Source organism: Salvelinus alpinus, chromosome 10 (assembly GCF_045679555.1).
Source record: "Salvelinus alpinus chromosome 10, SLU_Salpinus.1, whole genome shotgun sequence".
Taxonomy (NCBI): domain Eukaryota; kingdom Metazoa; phylum Chordata; class Actinopteri; order Salmoniformes; family Salmonidae; genus Salvelinus; species Salvelinus alpinus.
This window is the reverse complement of record NC_092095.1, coordinates 36494020-36520389: the sequence shown is the minus strand read 5'-3', so window position 1 is coordinate 36520389 and position 26370 is coordinate 36494020. Positions and strand designations below refer to the sequence as shown.

Genomic DNA, 26370 nt, shown 5'->3' with positions numbered 1-26370 from the left:
AATCAAGAGTTTACGATTAAAGCTCAAACCAAGTTTATTCACCCACTGGGTCACACAGCTGCGTAAGACAAAGACATGTTCCCACCAGCACAAGTATATATACCCCAATTTAGGTGAATTCTCTTCCTTACACATCTGAACAGCCAATACACCTCTGTTGCTAGGCAGAACTTTAGTGATCAGTTCTTCCTCACTTCATCTGACCTGACCTTTGCCCCAAATGCCTCACTCCTCCCCAACTCACGGCTGTCCTGTTAACTTGTACCAGACTGTGGCCCTTCTCCTTCCCATAGGATCCCTGATGTCTAACAATATCATATTCTGACAGAATGTAAACGTTCTACATTCCCCTCTCTCCCTCAGTGACATGAATAAGGATGTTTCATATTTTCAAGGTTAGAAGTCAGAATCCATCACTATATAGTGCAATAGTTCAGAGCCCTATGAGCGCACTATGTTGAGAAAAGGGTGCCATTTGGGACACAACATTGTTGTACTTTAAAAATGAAGGATTTTTTTTTTTCATGATGAATTATCTGATTGTTGTTGACTCTAGCAATGCTACTGTACTTATTATAGGTGATGGTGGATTTGAGTGTTGAGGATATATCCAAGGGCTGGACACAATGGTAAGATGCTCCTTTACCCAATTTGTATTGTGAGCTCTGTGTTGTATTTGTGTTATCATTTGATACAAATTTGATTTGGTGAAATGAACTAGGTTGTTTGTTGTTTATTCCATGATTACATCTTTGGGTGTGAGACAATTGCTGTAAAAAATCATATGTATCTATTATGATACAAAGACAATCAAAACCAAATCAAATCAAACTTTATTTGTAACATGCCCCCGAATACAACAAGTGTAGACTTTACCGTGAAATGCTTACTTAAGGGCTTGAAAGTAAGCATTTCACGGCAAGTTTGATTTGATTTGGATTGTATTTGTTAGTCATGTTTTAGTTTCTGCCATTGCCATTTGTCGCTCCACTGGTGTTTTAACTCCTTGTTTTGTCTTGTAGGTATGATCTGACTGAAGATGGCAACCGCAAAACAGTCCAGGCATAGAGAGGTAGAGAATGACACAGGAAGACCGCACCTCCATCATCATAAACACCAATTGACATTCATAGAAACACACTCTGCTTTCATATAGTGTTATCACTTATCAAAGGGCACATAATTTTCCTTTTCTTTCTTTTTTTCCCATTTAATTTGTGTGTTGTCGACCTAAGTAGAGATACGACTTCAGGTGTACTATAATATGCTGTTCCTGCAGTATTCAACGACGTCAAAGATTCGCAAAATTGTCCTGTTAAAAGCAAAACATTTATCAGAAAATGTAGGTTAATGTGTCAAAAAAGCACATTTACTGCCTTTTCTCTAAGTTGTCAATGTTTATATACAGTGGGGAGAACAAGTATTTGATACACTGCCGATTTTGCAGGTTTTCCTACTTACAAAGCATGTAGAGGTCTGTAATTTTTATCATAGGTACACTTCAACTGTGAGAGACGGAATCTAAAACAAAAATCCAGAAAATCACATTGTATGATTTTTAAGTAATTAATTTGCATTTTATTGCATGACATAAGTATTTGATACATCAGAAAAGCAGAACTTAATATTTGGTACAGAAACCTTTGTTTGCAATTACAGAGATCATACGTTTCCTGTAGTTCTTGACCAGGTTTGCACACACTGCAGCAGGGATTTTGGCCCACTCCTCCATACAGACCTTCTCCAGATCCTTCAGGTTTCGGGGCTGTCGCTGGGCAATACGGACTTTCAGCTCCCTCCAAAGATTTTCTATTGGGTTCAGGTCTGGAGACTGGCTAGGCCACTCCAGGACCTTGAGATGCTTCTTACGGAGCCACTCCTTAGTTGCCCTGGCTGTGTGTTTCGGGTCGTTGTCATGCTGGAAGACCCAGCCACGACCCATCTTCAATGCTCTTACTGAGGGAAGGAGGTTGTTGGCCAAGATCTTGCGATATATGGCCCCATCCATCCTCCCCTCAATACGGTGCAGTCGTCCTGTCCCCTTTGCAGAAAAGCATCCCCAAAGAATGATGTTTCCACCTCCATGCTTCACGGTTGGGATGGTGTTCTTGGGGTTTTACTCATCCTTCTTCTTCCTCCAAACACGGCGAGTGGAGTTTAGACCAAAAAGCTCTATTTTTGTCTCATCAGACCACATGACCTTCTCCCATTCCTCCTCTGGATCATCCAGATGGTCATTGGCAAACTTCAGACGGGCCTGGACATGCGCTGGCTTGAGCAAGGGGACCTTGCGTGCGTGGCAGGATTTTAATCCATGACGGCGTAGTATGTTACTAATGGTTTTCTTTGAGACTGTGGTCCCAGCTCTCTTCAGGTCATTGACCAGGTCCTGCCGTGTAGTTCTGGGCTGATCCCTCACCTTCCTCATGATCATTGATGCCCCACGAGATGTAGACCTCTACATGCTTTGCAAAATCGGCAGTGTATCCAATACTTGTTCTCCCCACTGTATATATAACTGGGCTAAAATTGACTAATTAAGATTTGCAGGGATTTCATTTTTATTTGTTACTATTGAAGGAAATGATGTTGAGATTCTATTTATTTTTTATTTTACATTGAATGGACTCCATATCTATTGATGATGTGAATGAATTCTCATCAAAGGGACAGATATGGCTCCTATGGTAGTTACATGCCATGAACATGGATGATCAGTTCATTTGTTTTATGTATTTTTGTCATGCAGTGTTATTTGGTCTTTGTTTACTTCCATGTGTTTTCTTCATGCTAATTAACATCAATTACTAGTACGGTGATTCGAAGTCCTACCACTGAATGGACATCTAAAAAGGATGAAATTGTGGTTCAGTATATTCTATACCGTATAATTTGAGGGATTCAGTGCAATATAGGATTATGTTGAGATGGAGGGGTATATGTCAGGGCGGGGGATATGTTCTGCTCTGGTGTACATTATATCTAAATAGAGATAAGAGTTTGATTATTGTAATACATCATTTGTAAATTAATAGAGGATAATATATTAATGGTTTCTTACACCAGACGTTATGGTCATTTTTGAGCAACATTGTATGAGGTGTTTGTTTTTATTTGTCGAATGATGACAGAATGTGCTATAGTCTACTCCTGTACGTAAAGCCATACAGTGAATACTGTTTTATCTTGAAACACTTCCATATTGTGCATTACAAACATCTTAAATCCTCTGTCAGTTATCTTTCCTGTGCCTTATTAACATTAAACACCTTCACATTCACAAATGTACATGAAACCTTTTAGCATCAATAGTTTTCAAGTTTGGAATAAGGATATTCATGGTTTGTTTCGAATAATAAACAGTTGTTTCTCTTTAATTAAAAAAGTATCTTGTTTTGAGGTGTTGTTGACTGCAATGACTTGACTCCCCTGTGAAAAGTTGCCTGGCCCTAAATTCATTGTTAGCCTTTGTGAGGCTGTTAGCCTACTGAATTTACAGTGCATTCGGAAAGTATTCAGACCCCTTGACTTTTTCCACATTTTGTTACGTTACAGCCTTATTCTAAAATGTATTAAATTAAAGTTTTTCCTTATCAATCTACACACAATACCCCATAATGACAAAACGAAAACAGGTTTTGAATTTTTTTGAAATACCTTATTTACATAAGTAATCAGACCCTTTGCTATTAGACTCGAAATTAAGCTCAGGTGCATCCTGTTTCCATTGATCATCCTTGAGATGTTTATACACCTTGATTGGAGTCCACCTGTGGTAAATTCAATTGATTGGACATGATTTGGAAAGGCACACACCTGTCTATGTAAGGTCCCACAGCTGACAGAGCATGTCAGAGCAAAAACCAAGCCATGAGGTCAAAGGAATTGTCTATAGAGCGCCGAGACAGGATTGTGTCGAGGCACAGATCTGGGGAAGGGTATCAAAAAATGTCTGCAGCATTGAAGGTCCCCAAGAACACAGTGGACTACATCATTCTTAAATGGAAGAAGTTTGGAACCACCAAGACTCTTCCTAGAGCTGGCCGCCCGGCCAAACTGAGCAATCGGGGAGAAGGGCATTGGTCAGGGAGGTGACCAATAACCCGATGGTCACTCTGACAGAGCTCCAGGGTTCCTCTGTGGAGATGGGAAAACCTTCCAGAAGGACAACCATCTCTGCAGCACTCCACCAATCAGGCCTTTATGGTAAAGTGGCCAGACAGAAGCCACTCCTCAGTAAAAGGCACATGACAGCCCGCTTGGAGTTTGCCAAAAGGCACCTAAAGGACCCTCAGACCATGAAAAACAAGATTCTCTGGTCTGCTGAAGCCAATGTTGAACTCTTTGGCCTGAATGCCAAGCGTCACGTCTGGAGGAAATCTGGCACCATCCCTACGGTGAAGCATGGTGGTGGCAGCATCATGCTGTGGGGATGTTTTTCAGCGGCAATTACTGGGAGACTAGTCAGGATCGAGGGAAAGTTGAACAGAGCAAAGTGTAGAGAGATCCTTGATGAAAACCTGCTCAGGAACTCAGACTGGGGCGAAGGTTCACCTTCCATCAGGACAACGACCCTCAGCACACAGCCACGGCAACGCAGCAGTGACTTCGAGACAAGTCTCTGAATGTCCTTGAGTGGCCCAGCCAGAGCCAGAGCCCGGACTCGAACCTGATCATCTCTGGAGAGATCTGAAAATAGATGTGCAGCGACCCTCCCCATTCAACCTGACAGAGCTTGAGAGGATCTGCTGAGAAGAATGAGAGAAACTCCCCAAATACAGGCGTGCCAAGCTTGTAGTGTCATACCCAACCGGTGCCCCCACACATTGACTCTGTACTCGTACCCGCTGTTAATAGCCTCACTGTTGTTATTTTACTGCTGCTCTTTAATTATTTGTTACTTTTATTTCTTTATTTTTTTAGGTATTTTTCTTAACTGCATTGTTGGTTAAGGGCTTGTAAGTAAGCATTTCACTGTAAGGTCTACAGCTGTTGTATTCGATGTATGTGACAAATACAATTTGATTTGACTTCAGGCTGTAATTGCTGCCATAGGTGCTTCAACAAAGTACTTAGGTCTGAATACTTATGTAAATGTTATATTGACATTTATGTTTAGAAATGTACAAACATTATGGGGTATTGGGTGTAGATTGATGAGGGAAAAAAACTATTTAATACATTTTATAATAAGGCTGTAATGTAATAAAATGTGGAAAAAGTGAAGGGGTCTGAATTCTTTCCGAGTGCACTGTAGCTGCTCGTCCTTGTTTTGCTGAACGTAAGAGCCATCTAGTGGTTCAGGCACAACTTTAGTTGATATTTTAATTCCTGATTATTTACTTTCCAGTTACTTTACATTAATAGCGTTTAAAATTAACTGATACACATTTGAGAGACACACACGATGTGTGCGTTTACAGATTACTTTAAGTTAAAACCACATTTTTAAGAAACTACAATTACACCCAACATGTGAAGGGAAAACATGTATTTACAATTTACTGCCAATAGCATAAGTGGCTTGCTCTACAAAATGCTGCAAAAATAAATTACAGTAGATTGCGTGCGTGCAAAAAAACGTAATGACGTTGAACAGACGTGGCTCTGGATCTTAAATCTAAATTTGCGCGGGGAAGCTGCTGGGTGAGTGTGTGGCTAGCTAAATCATAATAAGTAATCGTTTATGATTTATAATAATAACGACACAAAACATTGATATGTATTTAACATTAAATTCGCTTAGTGGTATATGATGTTCTGATGAACTTTAGGTCATATTTCGGTCTATAAATCGGAAACACGAATCTAGCTAGCTAACTTGGCTATGTTATTGTTGCTCATGATGTCATGACATGTTGCTTTTATCCCAATCATTCAGAGTTTTGACTGCTTATTTCACGGCACTGGCTAAACGAAATGTCTAAGCGAGAGGCATTTTTAAACTCGGTCTGCAAAGACAATGTGGGGGAATTTCTGAATTTCACTAAACTCCATGTAAGTAACTTTACACTTAGCTAACGTTAGCTAGTTTGTGCTGTCAGTTTTATAGCTGGGGTGTATTCATTAGGAAACTTTATTTTACTCCAAACGGAAAACTTTTTGCAATGGAAACGAGAGTTTCTTTTGGACAAATTCAGTTGGGTCCCTTTCGTTCCATTTGCACTGTTTGCTTCTCTTTGGTGCTGAAATTGTAAACGTATTCCTTTAAAGATGTAATGAATACACCCATTGTTAGCATTTAGCAAGTCAATTATGCTCCACCAAGTGAGCTAACTGTTTACTTACATTTCTGATGAGTGACATGAGCTAGCTATATAACTACATTTAGATGGTATAGCTAAAACCAATGTCATTTTTGTCAACCTTCAAAAATATATCATATAGGACCAATATCATGAATCTAAAATGAGTATTTTCTACAATACTGGTTTGTTATGTTTGTGTATATATCTGAGAGCCTTCCCTCTGACCCCATATTGTTGGTTGAAATGTTACCGCAGAAGGACACGACTGAGCCCTTTGACTTGGAAGAGGTCCTGCAGGAGTTGCCAAAGGTCCAGAGAGAGGCACTGTGGGCCAGACTAGTCACACTGCTTTGTGACCAGCTGGCGGCCTTCCCACAAGAGCACTGGGATGCTGGCATAGAGGAGGACAATGACATGGAGATGGAGGTGTCCCCAGACCTGGTGAGTACTTGTTAGTTATATCACTTAAAGTTTATACAATACTAGTATCGTGGCATGGAAACAAAGCATGAAGCGGGTTTAATTTGAGTGATACAGTCCTAATGTTGGAAAGGAACCACATTATGTTGTCACTCAGAGTAGCATTTGTTTATTTTACATGCTATATCACACAATATTTTACTTAAACCAGGTTCAACCAAAGAGCTTAGTCTGCCTCTGGGTTTCTTTTTTTTGCCATGGAAAATTGGGTATCATAGTATTGTGATACTGGTATAGTGACAACTCTACATCCTGGCCACTCTTGCTCTTCTATATTGTTCCAAACTGGACATGACAAGAGAAATTGTTTTATTCTTGCTCTGACTTCATCTCCTTCATCTAATGTAAGTGTTGTCTACTATTCCTTGGTTGAGAGGTGTTGATCTTTACCGTTCTTGTTCAGACGCACACCATATCTGTTTTTGAGGGAGTGACCCTCGTGGTCACTGCTTCGGTTGAAGTCATTGAGGATGGTGACGCTTACAACTCTCTCTTAGAGTGCGCCAACATATTAAATGGTGAGTGCCTTAGTTTTATTCAAAATTAACCCTGTATCCTCGATTTTTATTAAACTTCTGTAGTGCTTTTCATAGCCAGTTTAAAAAAAAACTCAACTCCCCTGTCTCTCTGCCGAACAACTCCAGGTGTCTTGCCCTACCTTCCTGCCTCTCAGATGCCTCTGCGGCAGGCTGTCCACGGTCTGTGTGAGGCCTGGTGGAAGAAAGGCCTCCTGGGGAAAGAAGAGCTGGGCCGCACAGCCTTCCTCGTATGCCTGGAGAAGACTCTCATACTGAAGAAACCAGTACGTACCCTTTAGCACCAACATGGCCTGTCGTTGCTTTTCAATTTGGCTCTCTGTCAGTCTTGCTTTATAGGATTGCTTAAAAATATATATCACAGTTATTTTTGGTGGAAAATACAGAATGATAGGCTACATGTTTCATGTTTCCTTCATTTTTTTTGGGGCTTGCTTTTTATTTTGTTCGCCCCATATCTGATTGGCTTTCCTCCTCTGTGTTTTGTCAAGCCCCCTATATCCCTAATCATCTCCATCAGGAGTCAAAAAGTGAATGACTGGTCTCATTAAATCTGTTTTATGTCCACTCCGTGGTCTTGACAACAGACGAGTGCTTTCTAATCACCTGGTCCTCTCATTCAGTGCTCATCTGAAGAATTTGATTTGAGAGTATGTACTTTATTTTATTTCTATGTCAGAACTGAAGTCTTCAACTCTAGTGTATCTGAGAGAGGTGGATATTTTCAGTGGAGTGGTATACGATTATGGTCTGTGTGATCCTCTTTTTCTGCCCTAGTGAGATGGATCCGCTCTTGTCGCAGGCAGATTCTGGGGGGGGGTTCACGAAAATAGTGAATTTTGCGCCCCATTTGATATTTTGTCTAAATTGGGCACCAATATTGCATTTTTTTAATGAACTTCCCTTTAATATACAGCACATGGAGAATTCACTACGTTTGAATTTTATATGAATAACGACTTTCTAAAGTGACCAAAATTCTGCATTTTGCCATTTCCCTCCATGCACTCTCTTTGACTTCTAGGAAGTTTTTAACTCTCAACCCCAAAATTTCACCATCATTGTAAAGCCCTAGTTATTTTGTTGCTTTGACAGTCATTTCTGAAGATGATCATTTATTTCATGTGATTAGTGATTCATTTACGTCTGTCCCTCATTTTAAGGTCAACCCTGTTACGTGAACTGAACTCTCATTTTAATATGGTGAAACTATTCCTTTAAAAAAATAGTCAAATCATAGTGTAAAAATAGGTGAGCTGGTTCTAATCTTTTTGTCCGTTTTGTGGTGGGTAACTGAGTTGGTCGAGCATAACACGTCAACCCTGTTACCCATAAACGGATAGACAGGCTAGAAATGTTTGAACAACTTATCTTGTTGTGACGCATTTAATTGCCACTTCTCAAAAGGCACCGACTTGGTGGAACGAACCATCTGCATGTTGGGCTGTTCTCCAAAGTGTCTCTGAGTATCTGGGGTAATAATTCTCTCTGTATTAACCGTTTGTATAATCTTGGCACATTTTGTCTTGTGGCGTCGACCAGTTTTGTATATGGGTTGCTGAATGTCGTCTGTGTGTTCTCAGGTGACTGAGATCCGAAGGCTGTGGGGTTTCCACGAGGTGCTGCTGACTGTGGATTTTTCATCGGAGGACAGCAAGGAGCTGATCGATCTGCTGCTACAGTGCTTCCTCAGTGTCAATCACATCAGAAACGAAGATGTAAGTTTGTGTGTCAGAACTGGGTTTCAAATATGTAAGAAATGTATTCAATACTTTATCTGGGCCTGTTTGAGCTTGCCTGGCTTAATATAACAAAAGAAAAGACTGCAAACCCTGCCCATCTGGTACACCAGACAGACTCAAGCGAACGCTCTGTTTTTCAATCGATTTTGGAAGTATTTGAGACCCAGGGTGTGTGTGTGTGTGTGTGTGTGTGTGTGTGTGTGTGTGTGTGTGTGTGTGTGTGTGTGTGTGTGTGTGTGTGTGTGTGTGTGTGTGTGTGTGTGTGTGTGTGTGTGTGTGTGTGTGTGTGTGTGTGTGTGTGTGTGTGTGTGTGTGTGTGTGTCCTACAGTATCATGCTCACATTGTTGTTCTGACAACATGACTTTCTTGGGCAGGGAAAGCGTCTGATGGTGTTCCTCTTTAGCTGGAATGTCACCTTCATCCGGATGATCCATGGAACCATCAAAAACCAGCTGCCCTACTTTGCAAAGTAAGTGTTTGCATTTCTAGTTTGGCCTTGTTAGAATGTCAGCCAGATTGGGAGGTTCAAGGTTCCATTCCGAGTCATACCAAAGACTCTTACAAAATGGGACCCGATGCCTCTGCTTGGCACTCCGCATGCAGGGTTCCCCCAGCAGGTGATTTTATTTGGCCTTCCAAGTTTTCTGAGCAAAAACATTTATAGTTATTTTTATTTTTTGGGTTGGACATTTAGGACTGTAAAATTACCAGGATATCAGCTAAAAGTGATTTCAATTTAGGAAATCTGTCCCCAAGTATTCCCACACACAAATATAGAGGCATATTTGTATGTATCCCAATGTAATCAAGGTTTGAAATGATTCTGTTTTTGTCAAATAGTGTTTATGTTTGGGCTTCTTGCGGTCCCTTTACAGAGTACAAATAATATATAGCTTTGTTCGGCCCGCGGCTGAATGTAATTGGGGACCCCTGATTTGGAGTGGGGCCCTGTCGCGGACTAGCGTCCTGTCCAGGGGGTGTAGTTGCACCTCCCGCTGCAGAAACAGGAGATGGTCCGTTATGGCTCGGTCAAGGCTTACTTATTCTAAGGTAGCTTGTCAGGAGGCAGTGGTTTTCTACCATTCAATTCATGATGATATACCTGTTTTTTTGTGTGTTTTTTTTACTCTTTTCCCAGTTCCCTCACTGACCACATAGCTGAGATCTACTACCGGGCCTGGAAGAAGGCCTCTGGGTTCTGTCTGGAGCAGATAGAGAGCACCTGCATCCAGGACTTCATGCAGCACGCTGTGCTCCTGCACAGGTCTTCACCCGTCCATGCCAAAGTCAGACAGGTGGGCGTGCACATTTGACACGGTGTACGTCCCAAATGGCACCCTATTCCCTATATAGTGCGAAACTTTTGACCAGGGCCCATACTAGTGCACCCATAGGGCTCTGGTCAAAATGAGTGCACTATATAGGGAATAGGGTGCCACTTGGGACGTACGTGGACAGAGTAATACTTCAACAGCACACATTATTTGTATTTTTGTTTTCTTCTCTTCTTTCATATCAAGACTGCTTTAGCATAATATAATATTATATGCCATTTAGCAGACGCTTTTATCCAAAGCAACTTAGTCATGCGTGCATACATTTTATATTTATTTATTTATTTTGACATATGGGAGGTCTGGGGAATTGAACCCACTATCCTGGTGTTGCAATACCCATGCTCTACCAACTGAGCTACAAAGGACCAGATCATATCAGCAAACCTCTGGCTGGCTTACTTTTCCACAAAGTTGACATATTCTTTGCAATTGTTGACGTGTGTTTTATGTGTGTGACTGAACTCTCCCTTCTCTCTAGATACTGAGCTACTTTCACAAACTCAAGGGCCGCCACGGGTTGGATGAGATGCTCTACAGACTCTACAAGCCCATTCTCTGGAGAGCGCTAAGTGTACTGTCAAAGTTTCCTTCACACACATACTCTCTTTATTTCTGGATAGTGTGTGTTTCCCCCCCCCCATAGTTGAACTAATGAAGGAATCGTCTCGCTATCATTGTAGGCTGCCAACTCTGAGGTCCGGGCCAATGCCACTCTGCTATTCACAGAGGCCTTCCCTATCCACGACCCCAGCCAGAGCAGTGAGAAGATGGACGAGACCATCCAGAAACAACTGGACACGCTGGTCGTAAGTCTGAATTTCCAAGTGGGCGTTTTAATGTATTTGAAACTCCCCCCCAAAAATGCCACAAGTTGAGCGAGTACGACAATTTGGTATTGCAAAAACATTCCAAATCAGCATAGAATGTTTCTATGTGTAGATTAAAGGGTCAAATAGTTCACGTGTAGTGAGGCTGTTTTATCAGCACTGTACAGTGTCTTCCTGTTTATTCCTTGCGTCTCATAAATCTCCTGAAGCTCTCTCCCGTTTGTTCCTGCGTGTCTGTTTGTAATATGTCAGAACCTGCTGGAGGACCCTCAGCCCCTGGTGCGCTCCACAGCCACCCTGGGGGTCTGTAAGATCCTGGCCAAGTGCTGGGAGGTCATCCCCCCCACCGTCATCACCGACTTCCTCAAGAAGCTGGTGGTAGAGCTGGCCAATGATACCAGCTCCCCTGATGTCCGCTGCTCCGTCTTCAAGGTGGGTGACCCCATTATTGAATACTATAGAACACTATATAATAGAACATGACATGGCTAGAATAGAACATGGCTCTAGTCAAAAGCAGTGCACTATATAGGGAATAGGGTGCCATTTGGGATGCAGACCTACAGTGCATACGGGAAAGTATTCCGACCCCTTCACTTTTTCCACATTTTGATACGTTAGAGCCTTATTCTAAAATGGATTAAATAAAAAAAAATAAGGCACATGACAGCCCGCTTGGAATTTGCCAAAAAGCACCTAAAGGACTCTCAGACCATGAGAAACAAGATTCTCTGGTCTGATGAAATCAAGATTGAACTCTTTGGCCTGAATGCCAAGCGTCACGTCTGGAGGAAACCAGGCACTGCTCATCTCCTAGCCAATACCATCCCTACGGTGAAGCATGGTCGTGGCAGCATCATGCTGTGAGGATGTTTTTCAGCGGCAGGGACTGGGAGCCTAGTCAGAATCGAGGGAAAGATGAACGGAGCAAAGTACAGAGATCCTTGATGAAAACCTGCTCAGGACCTCAGACTGGGGCTAAGGTTCACCTTCCAACAGGACAACGATCCTAAGCACACAGCCAAGAAAACGCAGGAGTGGCATCGGGACAAGTCTCGGAATGTCTCTGAAGTCCGGGCCCAGCCAGAGCCCAGACTTGAACCCAATCAAACATCTCTGGAGAGACCTGAAAATAACTGTGCAGCAACACTTCCCATCCAACCTGACAGAGGATCTGCAGAGAAGAATGGGATAAACTCCCCAAATACAGGTGTGCCAAGCTTGTGGTGTCATACCCAAGAAGACTTGAGGCTGTAATCGCTACCAACAAAGTACTGAGTGTAGGGTCTGAATACTTATGTACATTTGATTTTGAGTTTTTATTTGCAAAACATTTGCAAATATGTCTAAACCAATTTTTGATTTGTCATTATGGGGAATGTGTGTATATTGAGGGAAGAAAAACAATTATCTATTTTAGAATAAGGCTGTAACATAACAAAGTGGAAAAAGTTAAGGGGTTTGAATACTTTCCAAATGCACTGTGCAACGGTGAACTATGACCCCCCCCCCCCCCCCCCACTAGATCGCCACCAGTCATTGTTAAATCTTCTCTCCAGTGTTTGACCATCGTACTGGACAATGGCTACAGCCACCCATTGCTTGAGCAGCTTCTGCCAGCTCTGAAGAACAGCCTCCATGACACCTCGGAGAAAGTACGCGTGGCCTTCCTTGACATGCTGCTAAAGATTAAAGCAGTGCGGGCCGCCAAGGTAAGACACAACTCGTGTTTGTTTTTATTGTACAGGCATGTATAGATACATATTCTGTATGAACATCTTTAGCAACGCACATGCCCCGCCCATCTGAGGGATCTGTCTTTTTCAGCCATCTATTTCCTGTGTTTTGAGGGGTGCAGAATCCACTTGTCACTTACATCTTGCTGGATGGATTGCTTTCGTTTTACTTCTGTGACTCTCTTTTTATCTTGTAAATGTTCGTAATGACCTGTCAAACACACCTCGGTAATAGGGGAGATGGGCACATTGGCATACAATGGCTTTCAATTGAATCTATAAGAATGCTAAAGCTTAATCCGGGATTTAACACACTGTCTTGACACTTGCATCACAAGAAAGAGGAGAAAGATCACCTTTTTTTTTTATGATAGGCGTGCGTGTTTTGTGGAACTGAAAGAAAGTAATTTAATACAGTTGAAATGTTTACCAATTCAGATGCGTTGAAATGAAAAACTCACCAACATGAGCACCTGGATGATAGGGATGTTGTGTCTGATCTTGCAAACGATGTAAAGTATGTTAAGTGTAATCTAGAACCAAGTGTGTTGATTTGTATTTCTGCAATTGACAACACTTGTTGAATTATGCAAGAAAGCGTGAGAACAGTAACTAATGAGGCATAGACCACGCAGATGAGTGCAGGTAGGATAGACAATGTTTTGTTGGTTGTAGCCCTGTTCTTCCCCTTTATGTTAATTGTTTTATATCTGCAAATATACACGGTGTGTTTATGCAAATGCTCAACATACTTTTATTTTAACACTAAATATAAATGTAAAAAACTGCTACAATAAGAATGTACACTGAATGTATAAAACATTAGGAACACATTTACATTACATTTAAGTCATTTAGCAGACGCTCTTATCCAGAGCGACTTACAAATTGGTGCATTCACCTTATGATATCCAGTGGAACAACCACTTTACAATAGTGCATCTAACTCTTTTAAGGGGGGGGGGGGGGGGTTAGAAGGATTACTTTCTCCTATCCTAGGTATTCCTTAAAGAGGTGGGGTTTCAGGTGTCTCCGGAAGGTGGTGATTGACTCCGCTGACCTGGCGTCGTGAGGGAGTTTGTTCCACCATTGGGGTGCCAGAGCAGCGAACAGTTTTGACTGAGCTGAGCGGGAACTGTACTTCCTCAGAGGTAGGGAGGCGAGCAGGCCAGAGGTGGATGAACGCAGTGCCCTTGTTTGGGTGTAGGGCCTGATCAGAGCCTGAAGGTACGGAGGTGCCGTTCCCCTCACAGCTCCGTAGGCAAGCACCATGGTCTTGTAGCGGATGCGAGCTTCAACTGGAAGCCAGTGGAGAGAGCGGAGGAGCGGGGTGACGTGAGAGAACTTGGGAAAGTTGAACACCAGACGGGCTGCGGCGTTCTGGATGAGTTGTAGGGGTTTAATGGCACAGGCAGGGAGCCCAGCCAACAGCGAGTTGCAGTAATCCAGACGGGAGATGACAAGTGCCTGGATTAGGACCTGCGCCGCTTCCTGCGTGAGGCAGGGTCGTACTCTGCGAATGTTGTAGAGCATGAACCTACAGGAACGGGTCACCGCCTTGATGTTAGTTGAGAACGACAGGGTGTTGTCCAGGATCACGCCAAGGTTCTTAGCACTCTGGGAGGAGGACACAATGGAGTTGTCAACCGTGATGGCGAGATCATGGAACGGGCAGTCCTTCCCCGGGAGGAAGAGCAGCTCCGTCTTGCCGAGGTTCAGCTTGAGGTGGTGATCCGTCATCCACACTGATATGTCTGCCAGACATGCAGAGATGCGATTCACCACCTGGTTATCAGAGGGGGGAAAGGAGAAGATTAATTGTGTGTCGTCTGCATAGCAATGATAGGAGAGACCATGTGAGGATATGACAGAGCCAAGTGACTTGGTGTATAGCGAGAATAGGAGAGGGCCTAGAACAGAGCCCTGGGGGACACCAGTGGTGAGAGCACGTGGTGCGGAGACAGATTCTCGCCACACCACCTGGTAGGAGCGACCTGTCAGGTAGGACGCAATCCAAGCGTGGACCTTGCCGGAGATGCCCAGCTCGGAGAGGGTGGAGAGGAGGATCTGATGGTTCACAGTATCAAAGGCAGCCGATAGGTCTAGAAGGATGAGAGCAGAGGAGAGAGAGTTAGCTTTAGCAGTGCGGAGCGCCTCCGTGACACAGAGAAGAGCAGTCTCAGTTGAATGACTAGTCTTGAAACCTGACTGATTTGGATCAAGAAGGTCATTCTGAGAGAGATAGCAGGAGAGCTGGCCAAGGACGGCACGTTCAAGAGTTTTGGAGAGAAAAGAAAGAAGGGATACTGGTCTGTAGTTATTGACATCGGAGGGATCGAGTGTAGGTTTTTTCAGAAGGGGTGCAACTCTCGCTCTCTTGAAGACGGAAGGGACGTAGCCAGCGGTCAAGGATGAGTTGATGAGCGAGGTGAGGTAAGGGAGAAGGTCTCCGGAAATGGTCTGGAGAAGAGAGGAGGGGATAGGGTCAAGCGGGCAGGTTGTTGGGCGGCCGGCCGTCACAAGACGCGAGATTTCATCTGGAGAGAGAGGGGAGAAAGAGGTCAAAGCACAGGGTAGGGCAGTGTGAGCAGAACCAGCGGTGTCGTTTGACTTAGCAAACGAGGATCGGATGTCGTCGACCTTCTTCTCAAAATGGTTGACGAAGTCATCCGCAGAGAGGGAGGAGGGGGGAGGAGGGGGAGGAGGATTCAGGAGGGAGGAGAAGGTGGCAAAGAGCTTCCTAGGGTTAGAGGCAGATGCTTGGAATTTAGAGTGGTAGAAATTGGCTTTAGCAGCAGAGACAGAAGAGGAGAATGTAGAGAGGAGGGAGTGAAAGGATGCCAGGTCCGCAGGGAGGCGAGTTTTCCTCCATTTCCGCTCGGCTGCCCGGAGCCCTGTTCTGTGAGCTCGCAATGAGTCGTCGAGCCACGGAGCAAGAGGGGAGGACCGAGCCGGCCTGGAGGATAGGGGACATAGAGAGTCAAAGGATGCAGAAAGGGAGGAGAGGAGGGTTGAGGAGGCAGAATCAGGAGATAGGTTGGAGAAGGTTTGAGCAGAGGGAAGAGATGATAGGATGGAAGAGGAGACAGTAGCGGGGGAGAGAGAGCGAAGGTTGGGACGGCGCGATACCATCCGAGTAGGGACAGTGTGGGAAGTGTTGGATGAGAGCGAGAGGGAAAAGGATACAAGGTAGTGGTCGGAGACTTGGAGGGGAGTTGCAATGAGATTAGTGGAAGAACAGCATCTAGTAAAGATGAGGTCAAGCGTATTGCCTGCCTTGTGAGTAGGGGGGGAAGGTGAGAGGGTGAGGTCAAAAGAGGAGAGGAGTGGAAAGAAGGAGGCAGAGAGGAATGAGTCAAAGGTAGACATGGGGAGGTTAAAGTCACCCAGAACTGTGAGAGGTGAGCCATCCTCAGGAAAGGAACTTATCAGGGCGTCAAGCTCATTGATGAACTCTCCAAGGGAACCTGGAGGGCGATAAATGATAAGGATGTTAAGCTTGAAAGGGCTGGTAACTGTGACAGCATGGAATTCAAAGGAGGCGATAGACAGATGGGTCAGGGGAGAAAGAGAAAATGTCCACTTGGGAGAGATGAGGATCCCAGTGCCACCACCCCGCTGACCAGAAGCTCTCGGGGTGTGCGAGAACACGTGGGCAGACGAGGAGAGAGCAGTAGGAGTAGCAGTGTTATCATTGGTAATCCATGTTTCCGTCAGTGCCAAGAAGTCGAGGGACTGGAGGGAAGCATAGGCTGAGATGAACTCTGCCTTGTTGGCCGCAGATCGGCAGTTCCAGAGGCTGCCTGAGACCTGGAACTCCACGTGGGTCGTGCGCGCTGGTACCACCAGGTTAGAGTAGCAGCGGCCACGCGGTGTGAAGCGTTTGTATGGTCTGTGCAGAGAGGAGAGAACAGGGATAGACAGACACATAGTTGACAGGCTACAGAAGAGGCTACGCTAATGCAAAGGAGATTGGAATGACAAGTGGACTACACGTCTCGAATGTTCAGAAAGTTAAGCTTACGTTGCAAAAAATCTTATTGACTAAAATGATATAGTACTGCTGGCTGGTGAAATAGGCTAGCTAGCAGTGGCTGCGTTGTTGACTTTGTTTGAAAGTGTAGCTGGCTAGGTAACCTCGACAATTACTCTAGACTACACAATTATCTTGGATACAAAGACGGCTATGTAGCCAGCTAAGATCAAACAAATCAAACTGTTGTACTGTAATGAAATGAAATGTAATACTACCTGTGGAGCGAAGCGGAATGCAACTACTCGCTCCAACCCGGAAGTGCGTATCGTAGAGGGAGAGGCAATAGAAGTGTTGTTTCTTGTATTATTGTCTTTTGTGTCTTTAGAGGACTGCTTCACCTTAATGTCCCCTTTCCCTTTTCTTCTGTCCTTATTTTGTCCCACTTTGTCCCTTCTTTGTCCCTTCTGCCAACTAGACACTCCTTGTTAGCTAGCTAGCTTCTTCCAGGAATGTCCCTAGCAACTGCCTAGCAACAGGTAAACAACTTAGCTAGCTAAGAAAACGGTATAATTTTATGAAAAATTGTTACTTTTTCAAAAGCCTTTCTTCTTTGTTAGCTGCTTGTTTGGTCTCCTATTCAGTTTGCAGTTTTCTTTTGATTTTTTTCGATGTACTTTACTCTAAAAAAACATTTAAATTTCAATATTTGTAGGAGCTCATCTTTTCAGCTGCTGCTGCTTAATTTGGAACTCCGGAAAAAACACCTTTCTAATATTGACTTGTGCCCCCTTTTGCCCTCAGAACAGATTCAATTCGTTGGGGCATGAGTTCTACAAGGGGTTGAAAGCGTTCCACAGGGATGCTGGCCCATGTTTGACTCCAATGCAGTTGTGTCAACTTGGCTGGATGTCCTTTGGGTGGTGGTCCATTCTTAATACACATGGGGAACTGTTCAGTGTGAAAAACCCCAGCAGCGTTGCAGTTCTTGACACAAACCGGTGCGCCTGGCACCTACTACCATACCCCGTTAAAAGGCATTCTATTTTCTCTTGCCCGTTCAACCTCTGAATGGCACACATACATAATCCATGTCTCAGTTGTCTCAAGGCTTAAAAATCCTTCTTTAACCTCCCCTTCATCTACACTGATTGAAGTGACATCAATAAGGGATAATAGCTTTCATCTGTCATGGAAAGAGCAGGTGTTCCTAATGTTTTCTACACTCAGTGTATATGAGTGTATTCTAAGAAAGAAAAAAAAGTGACATTTGACAATAAATTGAATACCTGAATTGCCACAATAAATTCCTCAATGCCATTCATTACTTGTCTGCCTGTAAAATGTTTTATGTCCAACTTTCGCATTTATTAGACTTGTTTGAAACCTTTTAACAATTTTGATGGCCGTTGATATCTTCATTGTCATTTTGTATGTGAAGGCCATAAACTTTGTTGATACCGCCACTACCTCGGTAATACTGCCAGACATTTACTTGTGATGCTCACCCTGCCGTACACCCCCTCTTTCATCTGGCCAGTTCTGGAAAGTGTCCTCCATGGAACACCTGCTAGCCCGTCTGGCTGTCGACTCGCAGCCCGTCTCCAAGCGCATCGTCAACCTCCTCTTCAATTCCTTCTTCCCCGTCAACCAATCAGAGGAGGTGTGGTGTGAGCGCTGTGTCACTCTGATTCAGATGAACCCCAAGGCAGCCAGGAAGTTCTACCAGTACTCGCACATCTACACTGCCCCCACTAACATAGGTGAGTTTGTCCCACGTATACATGTCGCCCACCAACATACAGTAGGTGAGTTTGGCCTGCAGCTATGTAGCGCCTGTCAGCATATGTGGGATTTAAAGCCTTCATTGATCCTTGGAAGTTTACTGTTGTTGAAGTCATAGGTCTTTATTCCCCTGTAGATTATTATATATTTTTTTTATACATATCTAGCTTGTAGATGTTGTGAGTCATTTGAAGTTGTTAAAAATCCCCAGACTGTTTACTGTACCTCTTGTGTCCCAGTCAAGCTCATGCTGACAATCCGCCGGTGTTTGAATGCCTGCATCCAGACTGAAGACCCGAACAAGACAAACCCGATCAACAAGGAGAACGCTAGTGTAAGACTGATTGTGGCGTTGAATTTTGGATCACTTACAAGACTAAGGCGATTCTTGTTTGTCAGTGGAATGCATGTACTATGATGAAAAATGTTTATCATTCAAAATGCAATCTGGGAATAGTTCCTCCCACCCCTTCTTGAAGAAAATAAATTAACTTCTAAATTCCTCATGAGTTAAACTGTCGTACCCCATCAAAACCCCAAATACAATCTTGTTTTACTACATTGTAAGCACTGTCTAGCTTCAAAACATGGTTAAAACGATCATTTTGATCTTATGGAGGGTCGGTCTTTGAATTTAAGAGTGCTTACATGTCTCCAGTGCAGAAAGCCAGTATGAGGGTCTGCGCTAAGGCTAGAATGATTGGTGACTGGTGCGTGAGAGAATAAATATCTGTATAGAGTTCATTAGGAACTCGCACTCAAACCATAAAAAGGAAAAAAAAACAACAAGGCTGGTATGCAAAAGTATAAATCATTTAATACCAAGCTCGGGGGGAAAAAGTGCAACAACAAAAAAGGTTGACTTTGTATTCTTTCAACCATGGTATTAAAAAGCATATTTTTTTCATCTCGGCCTCTTTGGTGTTTCCTATTTATGGTTTGAGTGCGGGTACCTACTGAACTCTACATACCATCACTCATCTGTTTACCACCACAAGTTGCTGAGTGACAGTTTTTAGTTTATTTTCAAATCTCAGGTTCTTGAGGATGTCCTTTCGGTCAAGGACACAGCGTCCATGGCCAGTCTGCTGGAGGTGGTAGTGATCCTGTGGAGGAGCATCCGGAAGGCCCTGGAGCTCAACAAGGACGCCCTCCAGTACACCACTGCCAAGTTTGGCTCCGTCGTGCCCAAATATTTCAACGTCTTCCAGGTATGAGGTGGACTGGAGGTTGCGTCCCAATAGTCTCTCCTTTCTCCCAAACTGCTTCACTTCCATTCATGGATTTGAAAGGAAATGACTGGTATATTGACACTCCCTCTAGCCCATGCCTACACCAATCCAATGTTTTTAAATGTGTGGGGAGTAGTGAGAGTGCACACTTCAGGAAGAAGCGAGATTATTGGGACGCACCCTAGATATCCTCCACATCTTTTAAGGTGTCCTCACTTTTCTCTCTTTCAGGAGGAGCGTTGCACAGTTCCCCTCATCCAACTGGCCTCCCTACTGCCCCCAGCTTCTGTCCCCACTTTCAGGTCAGTTGGGGTCCTGCTAACTTGTCTCCACTTCAGACTCTCTCACTCAATCACTTACTCACGCGCACGCGTTAACACTGTCCCCTCCTGGTCCCTGTGTTCCAGCTGTGGGGTGCTGTCCAGGCTGAAGAGGCTAGAGGCGGGGGCCAAGGTGTCCCAGTACAGTCAGATCATCGAGTGTCTGTGTAGCTGGGGCCAGGCCGCACATGTCCTGGAGCTTATCACCGACTGGCTCACTGAGGCCTTACCCACCGCCGCGGTAAGTAACACACTGAGGTTGCGTCCCAAATGGCACCCAATTCTCTATATATTGCACAAATTTTGATCAAGGACCATATGTTCTCTGGTCAAAAGTTGTGCACTATCTAGGGAATTGGGTGCTATTTGGGACACAGACACAAATACATTGTTATGCCTCAGTGGACCCTCAGTGGCTTCTTGGGATATTTATATTTCATGCCTAAAATATAAATATCCAAATGAACCACTGAGATCTTGTCCAGGGATTCTGCCATTGAAATCCTTATTATACAAGAGACACAAAATTCAGATTCTACAGCACGGCACAGTCATATTATAACTGCAGTCATATTTTAAGTGTGAAACTAAACAATAACTCAATAATTCATGCCTTCTGGGAGTGCTATAAAGCCCAGAAGTTATGAGCAGAGTTAGAAAGCTGGCTGTCAGAAGTTTTATAATGTAAGTTTACTTTTTAATCTGTCTAGCTGCATATTTCAAGACACCCAATGTGTTGGACAATTTTCTTTTCGTTTCTTACACTGAACAAAACTAAACACAACATGCAACATTTTTTAAAGATTTTACTGAGTTACAGCTCATATGGAAATCAGTCAATTTAGCGGAATTGGGCCCTAATCTATGGATTTTACATAACTGGGAATACAGATATGCATCTGTTGGTCACAGATATTTTCCTCCTTCGCATAGAGTTGTTCAGGCTGTTTATTGTGGAATGTTGTCCCACTCCTGTTCAATGGCTGCGCAAAGTTGTTGGATATTAGGGATGCACGATATATCGGTGAGCAAATCGGAATCGGCCTATATTAGCTAAAAATGACAGCATCGGCCTGATGTCAAGTTTAACGCCGATGTGCAAAACCGATGTCAAAGCTAACGCGCATACCTATATAACGTAGGTAGATGACGTAATGACGCCACGAAAAATACAGCGCTACACAGAACAAAAGCAGAAAAATACTAAGGGCACACTTCCAACAGCTAAACAAGTTGAGCAGTCATCTGAAAGAGTAAAAACATTTCAGCGAGACAACTCAAAGGTCGAAATCCATTAACGCCAAGATAATGGAATTCATGATGCTACTTGCTATGTGCGTCACGACTGACATCTGGACCAGCGATGTCAGCCCCATGAGCATGCTGGGTCTGACAGCACAGTGGTTCGACGAGGATTTCGTACTGAGGAAAGGCGCATTGCATGCTCAAGAATTTGCTGGTTCTCATACTGCTACTGCCATTTGAGAACATGTTTGAAACTTGAACACACTCCTAGCGCCATTCGAACAACTGACTCAAGAAATATGCAAATCAACTGCGTCTGCAGCAGACATGATACCCTCTGTCATGGCATTAAAACGCCTGCTCAACAAAACTACCGACAGACCGTGGGGGTTAACTTACAAAAGTACACTACTAGAGGCTGTGAACAAGCAATTAGGTGGTATTTTCTCTTAGCCTCTTTACTGTGTCGCCACCATGCTCGATGCTAGGTACAAGGGCCGCTACTTCGATGCAGACATGAAACAGGGTTTACGTGAAATGTTTTACACAGCTGGACAAGATGGAAGCGGACACAGTGACAGTGCGCACCGAGGAAGAGAGGCCACAGACAGACAAAGCTGAAACTTCACTGCTTGACATGTATGATGAAATCCTGGTTGAGAATGAAATGACTGAACAAATGAACAACGAAACAGCACAGCAAGTAGGTGAAAGAAATAGGTTTGATTATGTTTTACTGGTAATGGGGACATACGTAAATGCCAACAATAACTTTTTTGTGTGTGTGTGTGTAACCTTTTTATTTAACTAGGCAAGTCAGTTAAGAACAAATTCTTATTTAGAATGATGGCCAAACCTGGACGACGCTGGGCCAATTGTGCGCCTCCCTATGGGACTCCCAATCACGGCCGGATGTGATACAGCCTGGATTCGAACCAGGGACTGTAGTGACACCTATTGCACTGAGTTGCAGTGCCTTAGACCGCTGCGTCCGTTTGTGTGTGTGTGTGTTTTAACTATTTAATTGTACTAGAATGCTTAAAATGCTACTAAAAATGTTAATATCGGTTATTGGTATTGGGTTTTTTAGCAAGGAAAATATCGGATATCGGTATCGGCCAAAAATGTCATATCGGTGCATCCCTATTGGATATTGTCAGAAACTGGCACACACTGTCGTACACGTCAATCCAGAGTATGGTGAGTATGCAGGCCATGGAAGAACTGGGACATTTTCAGCTTCCAGGAACTGTCAACAGATCCTTGCGACATGGGGCCGTGCATTATCATGCTTAAACATGAGGTGATGAAATGCATGACAATGGGCCTCAGGATCTCGTCACGGTATCTTTGTGCATTCAAATTGCCATTTGATCAAATGCAATTTTGTTGTTTGTCCGTAGCTTATGTCTGCCCATACCATAACCCCACCTCTGTTCACAATGTTGACATCAGCAAACTGCTCACCCACACAACACCCTCTGCCTGCTACAGTTGAAACTGGAATTAATCTCTGAAGAGCACACTTCTCCAGCGTGACATTGGCCATTGAAGCTGAGAATTTCCCCACTGAATTCGGTTATGACGGCGAACTGCAGTCAGGTCAAGACCCTGGTGAGGATGACGAGCACGCAGATGAGCTTCCCTGAGACGTTTCTGACCATTTGTGCATAAATTCTTTGGTTGTGCAAACCCACAGTTTCATCAGCTGTCTGGGTGGCTGGTCTCAGACGATCCCGCACGTGAAGAAGACGGATGTGGAGTTCCTAGGCTGGCTTGGTTACTTGTGGTCTGCGGTTGTGAGGCTGATTGGACGTACTGCCAAATTCTCTAAAACGGCGTTGGAGGCAGATTATGGTAGAGAAAGGAACATTCATTTATCTGGCAACAGCGCTGATGGACATTCCTGCAGTCATCATGTGACATTGTGACAAAACCGCACATTTTAGAGTGGCCTTTTATTGTCCCCAGCACAATGTGCACCTGTGTAATGATCATGCTGCTTAATCAGATTCTTGATATGGCACACCTGTCAGGTAGATGGATTATCTTGTCAAAGGAGAAATCCTCAAATCCTTTTTTTTTTTTTTTTCATGAGTCAAAATTGGGATGGAAAAACACTGTGTTAACTTGAGGGTCATGAACAGTTAAAATCCTGTTTTTCATGACATTTTATGATATTTGAAAGAAACCAGATCAAAGTATGATCTGGGGGTGGCAGGGTAGCCTAGTGGTTAGAGCGTTGGACTAGTAACCGAAAGGTTGCAAGTTCAAATCCCCGAGCTGACGAGGTACAAATCTGTCGTTCTGCCCTTGAACAGGCAGTTAACCCACTGTTCCTAGGCCGTCATTGAAAATAAGAATTTGTTCTTAACTGACTTGCCTAGTTAAATAAAGGTAAAATAAAAAATGATGACCAAAGTATGAAAAATGACTTGCTTTTTCATTGGTAAAGTTACTGCCCCCCCCCCCATGTCAAACACTTGGATTCATTATTAAGGGGAAAGGTGTTATATCTTAACTCTCATTTTAATACACCAATCGTAACATGATATTCTCTTACCTAATTTTAATGAGGACTGCCTTGTAACTAACATCGGAGAAGGCGTGTTTGCAGAGGGACATGGTTTATATAGCCAGATAGCTACTCTACTGGTGCCAGCATATATAATTAAAAGTTTATCCTATTAATTTATGGCAAAGATGCATATGTTTCCCCTTCCATCTGTGTCTGGTGTTAGCTAGTTACTGGCTTGGTCTTCAGCCAGCATGGAACAAAAGGGGGGGAAGGGTCGTTCAAAACTCTGACGCTGTTGTCAAGTCAACACATCCATCAGTGCTGCTGTGAACCACCTCACAAGAGACATGCCAAATGTCTAAAAATATATATATATGTAATTGATGCAATTTCAATGTTTGAGTTGGTTTGTATATCAACAAATTTTCTTGACGATTTTACTGCAACACTGCATCCAAGTTGCTTGACATAGGCGTTTGAAAGTGCTGTCAGTCAAGGCGAGCTCATGAATATAAGCTCCCCACCGACTCAGCCTGTCTTTTCAAAATTCCTGATAGTTAGCCATGAGAGAGAAAGTACTGTTCAGGGCCTTTTAAATGACTAAAACCAGATATAAAGTATTTAGAAAAGATAATGGACCTATATATTTTTAATAATATATTTTTTTGGAACTAATAATCAACAAAATAAAAGCTAGACGGGGAGAAATGAAAATTCCAAAAACAATTAAGTATTGAGCAGTATTGATTTTATGTTTGAGCAAAAGAACACTGCATTAGCCATGGCAAAAGGCAAAGAATTGCAGGAAATTAGCTTTAAAACTGCCAAATTTTCTCAGCTCCATGGAGAAATGTGTAGAATTGCAGGAAATTGGATGGGGGGCCTAAAATACAGCCGGGCTGACCGCTCCCATTGCCACACCCCCTACCACACCCACCACCTAAACCCCTTTTTTATCCAGAAAAAAAACATGTAATCATGACATCATTGGCCATAACCCCCCTTCCTGCTCCCACTTCTCCTTCACAGGGCAACGGGAACACCAGTCGGAAAGTGCGCATCCAGGAGACAGTGGAGGCCAAGCCAGACCTGGGGTTAGATTACCTGGAGTACCTGGTCAGCCGCACCTCCACGCGGGACTGCATACTGCCCTTCAGGCATGGCCAGCTCAAACAGCTGCACAAAGCCCTCGGGGCCTGGAAGGTACAGTAGATATATTTTGATTGATGTTGCTTATATGTGCTGTGATAGGCATAGGTGTGATCCTGTGTCCTGTTTGCCTCCACAGTTGGTGCTGTACTCCCATCTGAGCTCTTCTGAGGCCCAGGCCGATGTTCCCAGTGCAGAAACGGCACTGAGGGCGTTTGCTCTTCACGCTCGTCTCAGTGCCCATCTACACCACAAAGTGAGTTCCATCACCTACATACTTCTACCTCTGCTGCAAAACAGCCCTATTCAGACTGCTCAAATCTGTGTACGGTAGTGCTTTGCACATGATAAATTGACAGAATTATCCTCAGGGTTGGTCAATTTTAATTTGATTTCAAATTCCAAATACAATTCAAGCAGGATGTGGAGAATTTACTTGGAATTGCAGCAATCTTCAAAACATTTAACTGGAGTTGAATTAGAATTTAGACTGTCTGAATTTAATTGGGACTGAACATGAACCATCCTTGGAATGGAATTGGAATTTAATTTAAATTGGAAAATAAAAACATCCTGTGGAATGGAATTCTGAAACTTGAATTGTATTAAAATTGTGTACTGGAGTTAATGCATTGAAATTGAATGCAAACTTCAAAAAGAAAGGAGGACCAAGGCACTCTTCATATAATTAATTAAAATGCCTTTATTAGTATGGCATGTTCAATAGAAACAAAGTTGTTTAAAAACCGACGCGTTTCGGCTGCATGGCCTTCGTCAGGGAGTACAGAAAAAGGAGAATACAATGTCCTCCTTTGAAAGGCTTTTCCAATTAGCCCTAATTAGAAGAGGGAGTGGTTACCAAATTGGACACACCTAGTAAGCAATAATATACACATGAAAAGGTGAAATACTGTAGCTATGTTATCATGAGCATACAACTCCAAGCTAGAAGCATCAGAACACCCAGAGAGGCAGTTCCAACCCTAACCATGACTGGGAGAAGTGTCCAGAACAAGAAAGCAATATATTCCACAGTACTCCAGACCACAGCAAAACATGAACAACAGTCCAAACATAGCTAGAGGGCAATTGAGCAAAATGTCCACTAGATGACAGCAAATGGATCCATCACGACCCTACAGGAAGGGTGAGTACCCTGGTTTAAATGAAGATATGGATTTCTCACCCTTCCTGTAGGGTCGTGATGGATCCATTTGCTGTCATCACACAATACCCCATAA

General features: G+C 43.5%; 2 protein-coding genes across 5 annotated transcripts in view; both read left to right on the top strand.

Moving 5' to 3' along the window:
- esyt2b (extended synaptotagmin-like protein 2b) overlaps positions 1-3399 on the top strand; it is a 56179-nt gene extending 52780 nt beyond the window's left edge. For all 3 annotated transcript variants that reach the window (XM_071329116.1, XM_071329117.1, XM_071329118.1), the window contains 2 exons: positions 580-629; positions 1023-3399. In XM_071329116.1, the coding sequence (XP_071185217.1) occupies positions 580-629; positions 1023-1068 (96 nt within the window). In that variant the 3' untranslated portion in view covers positions 1069-3399. The remainder of the gene's footprint in view (positions 1-579; positions 630-1022) is intronic.
- A 2167-nt stretch (positions 3400-5566) lies between these two features.
- ncapg2 (non-SMC condensin II complex, subunit G2) overlaps positions 5567-26370 on the top strand; it is a 29469-nt gene continuing 8665 nt past the window's right edge. Inside the window, exons 1-20 of one of the 2 annotated variants that reach the window (XM_071329114.1) lie at positions 5567-5646; positions 5882-5997; positions 6504-6689; positions 7132-7246; positions 7373-7530; positions 8848-8982; positions 9382-9476; positions 10146-10302; positions 10823-10915; positions 11025-11150; positions 11424-11603; positions 12731-12883; positions 18421-18643; positions 18905-18999; positions 19703-19876; positions 20129-20199; positions 20305-20458; positions 22013-22165; positions 25010-25183; positions 25269-25385. In XM_071329114.1, the coding sequence (XP_071185215.1) occupies positions 5920-5997; positions 6504-6689; positions 7132-7246; positions 7373-7530; positions 8848-8982; positions 9382-9476; positions 10146-10302; positions 10823-10915; positions 11025-11150; positions 11424-11603; positions 12731-12883; positions 18421-18643; positions 18905-18999; positions 19703-19876; positions 20129-20199; positions 20305-20458; positions 22013-22165; positions 25010-25183; positions 25269-25385 (2637 nt within the window). In that variant the 5' untranslated portion in view covers positions 5567-5646; positions 5882-5919. The remainder of the gene's footprint in view (positions 5647-5881; positions 5998-6503; positions 6690-7131; positions 7247-7372; positions 7531-8847; positions 8983-9381; positions 9477-10145; positions 10303-10822; positions 10916-11024; positions 11151-11423; positions 11604-12730; positions 12884-18420; positions 18644-18904; positions 19000-19702; positions 19877-20128; positions 20200-20304; positions 20459-22012; positions 22166-25009; positions 25184-25268; positions 25386-26370) is intronic. The other variant, XM_071329115.1, reaches the window with a different exon arrangement.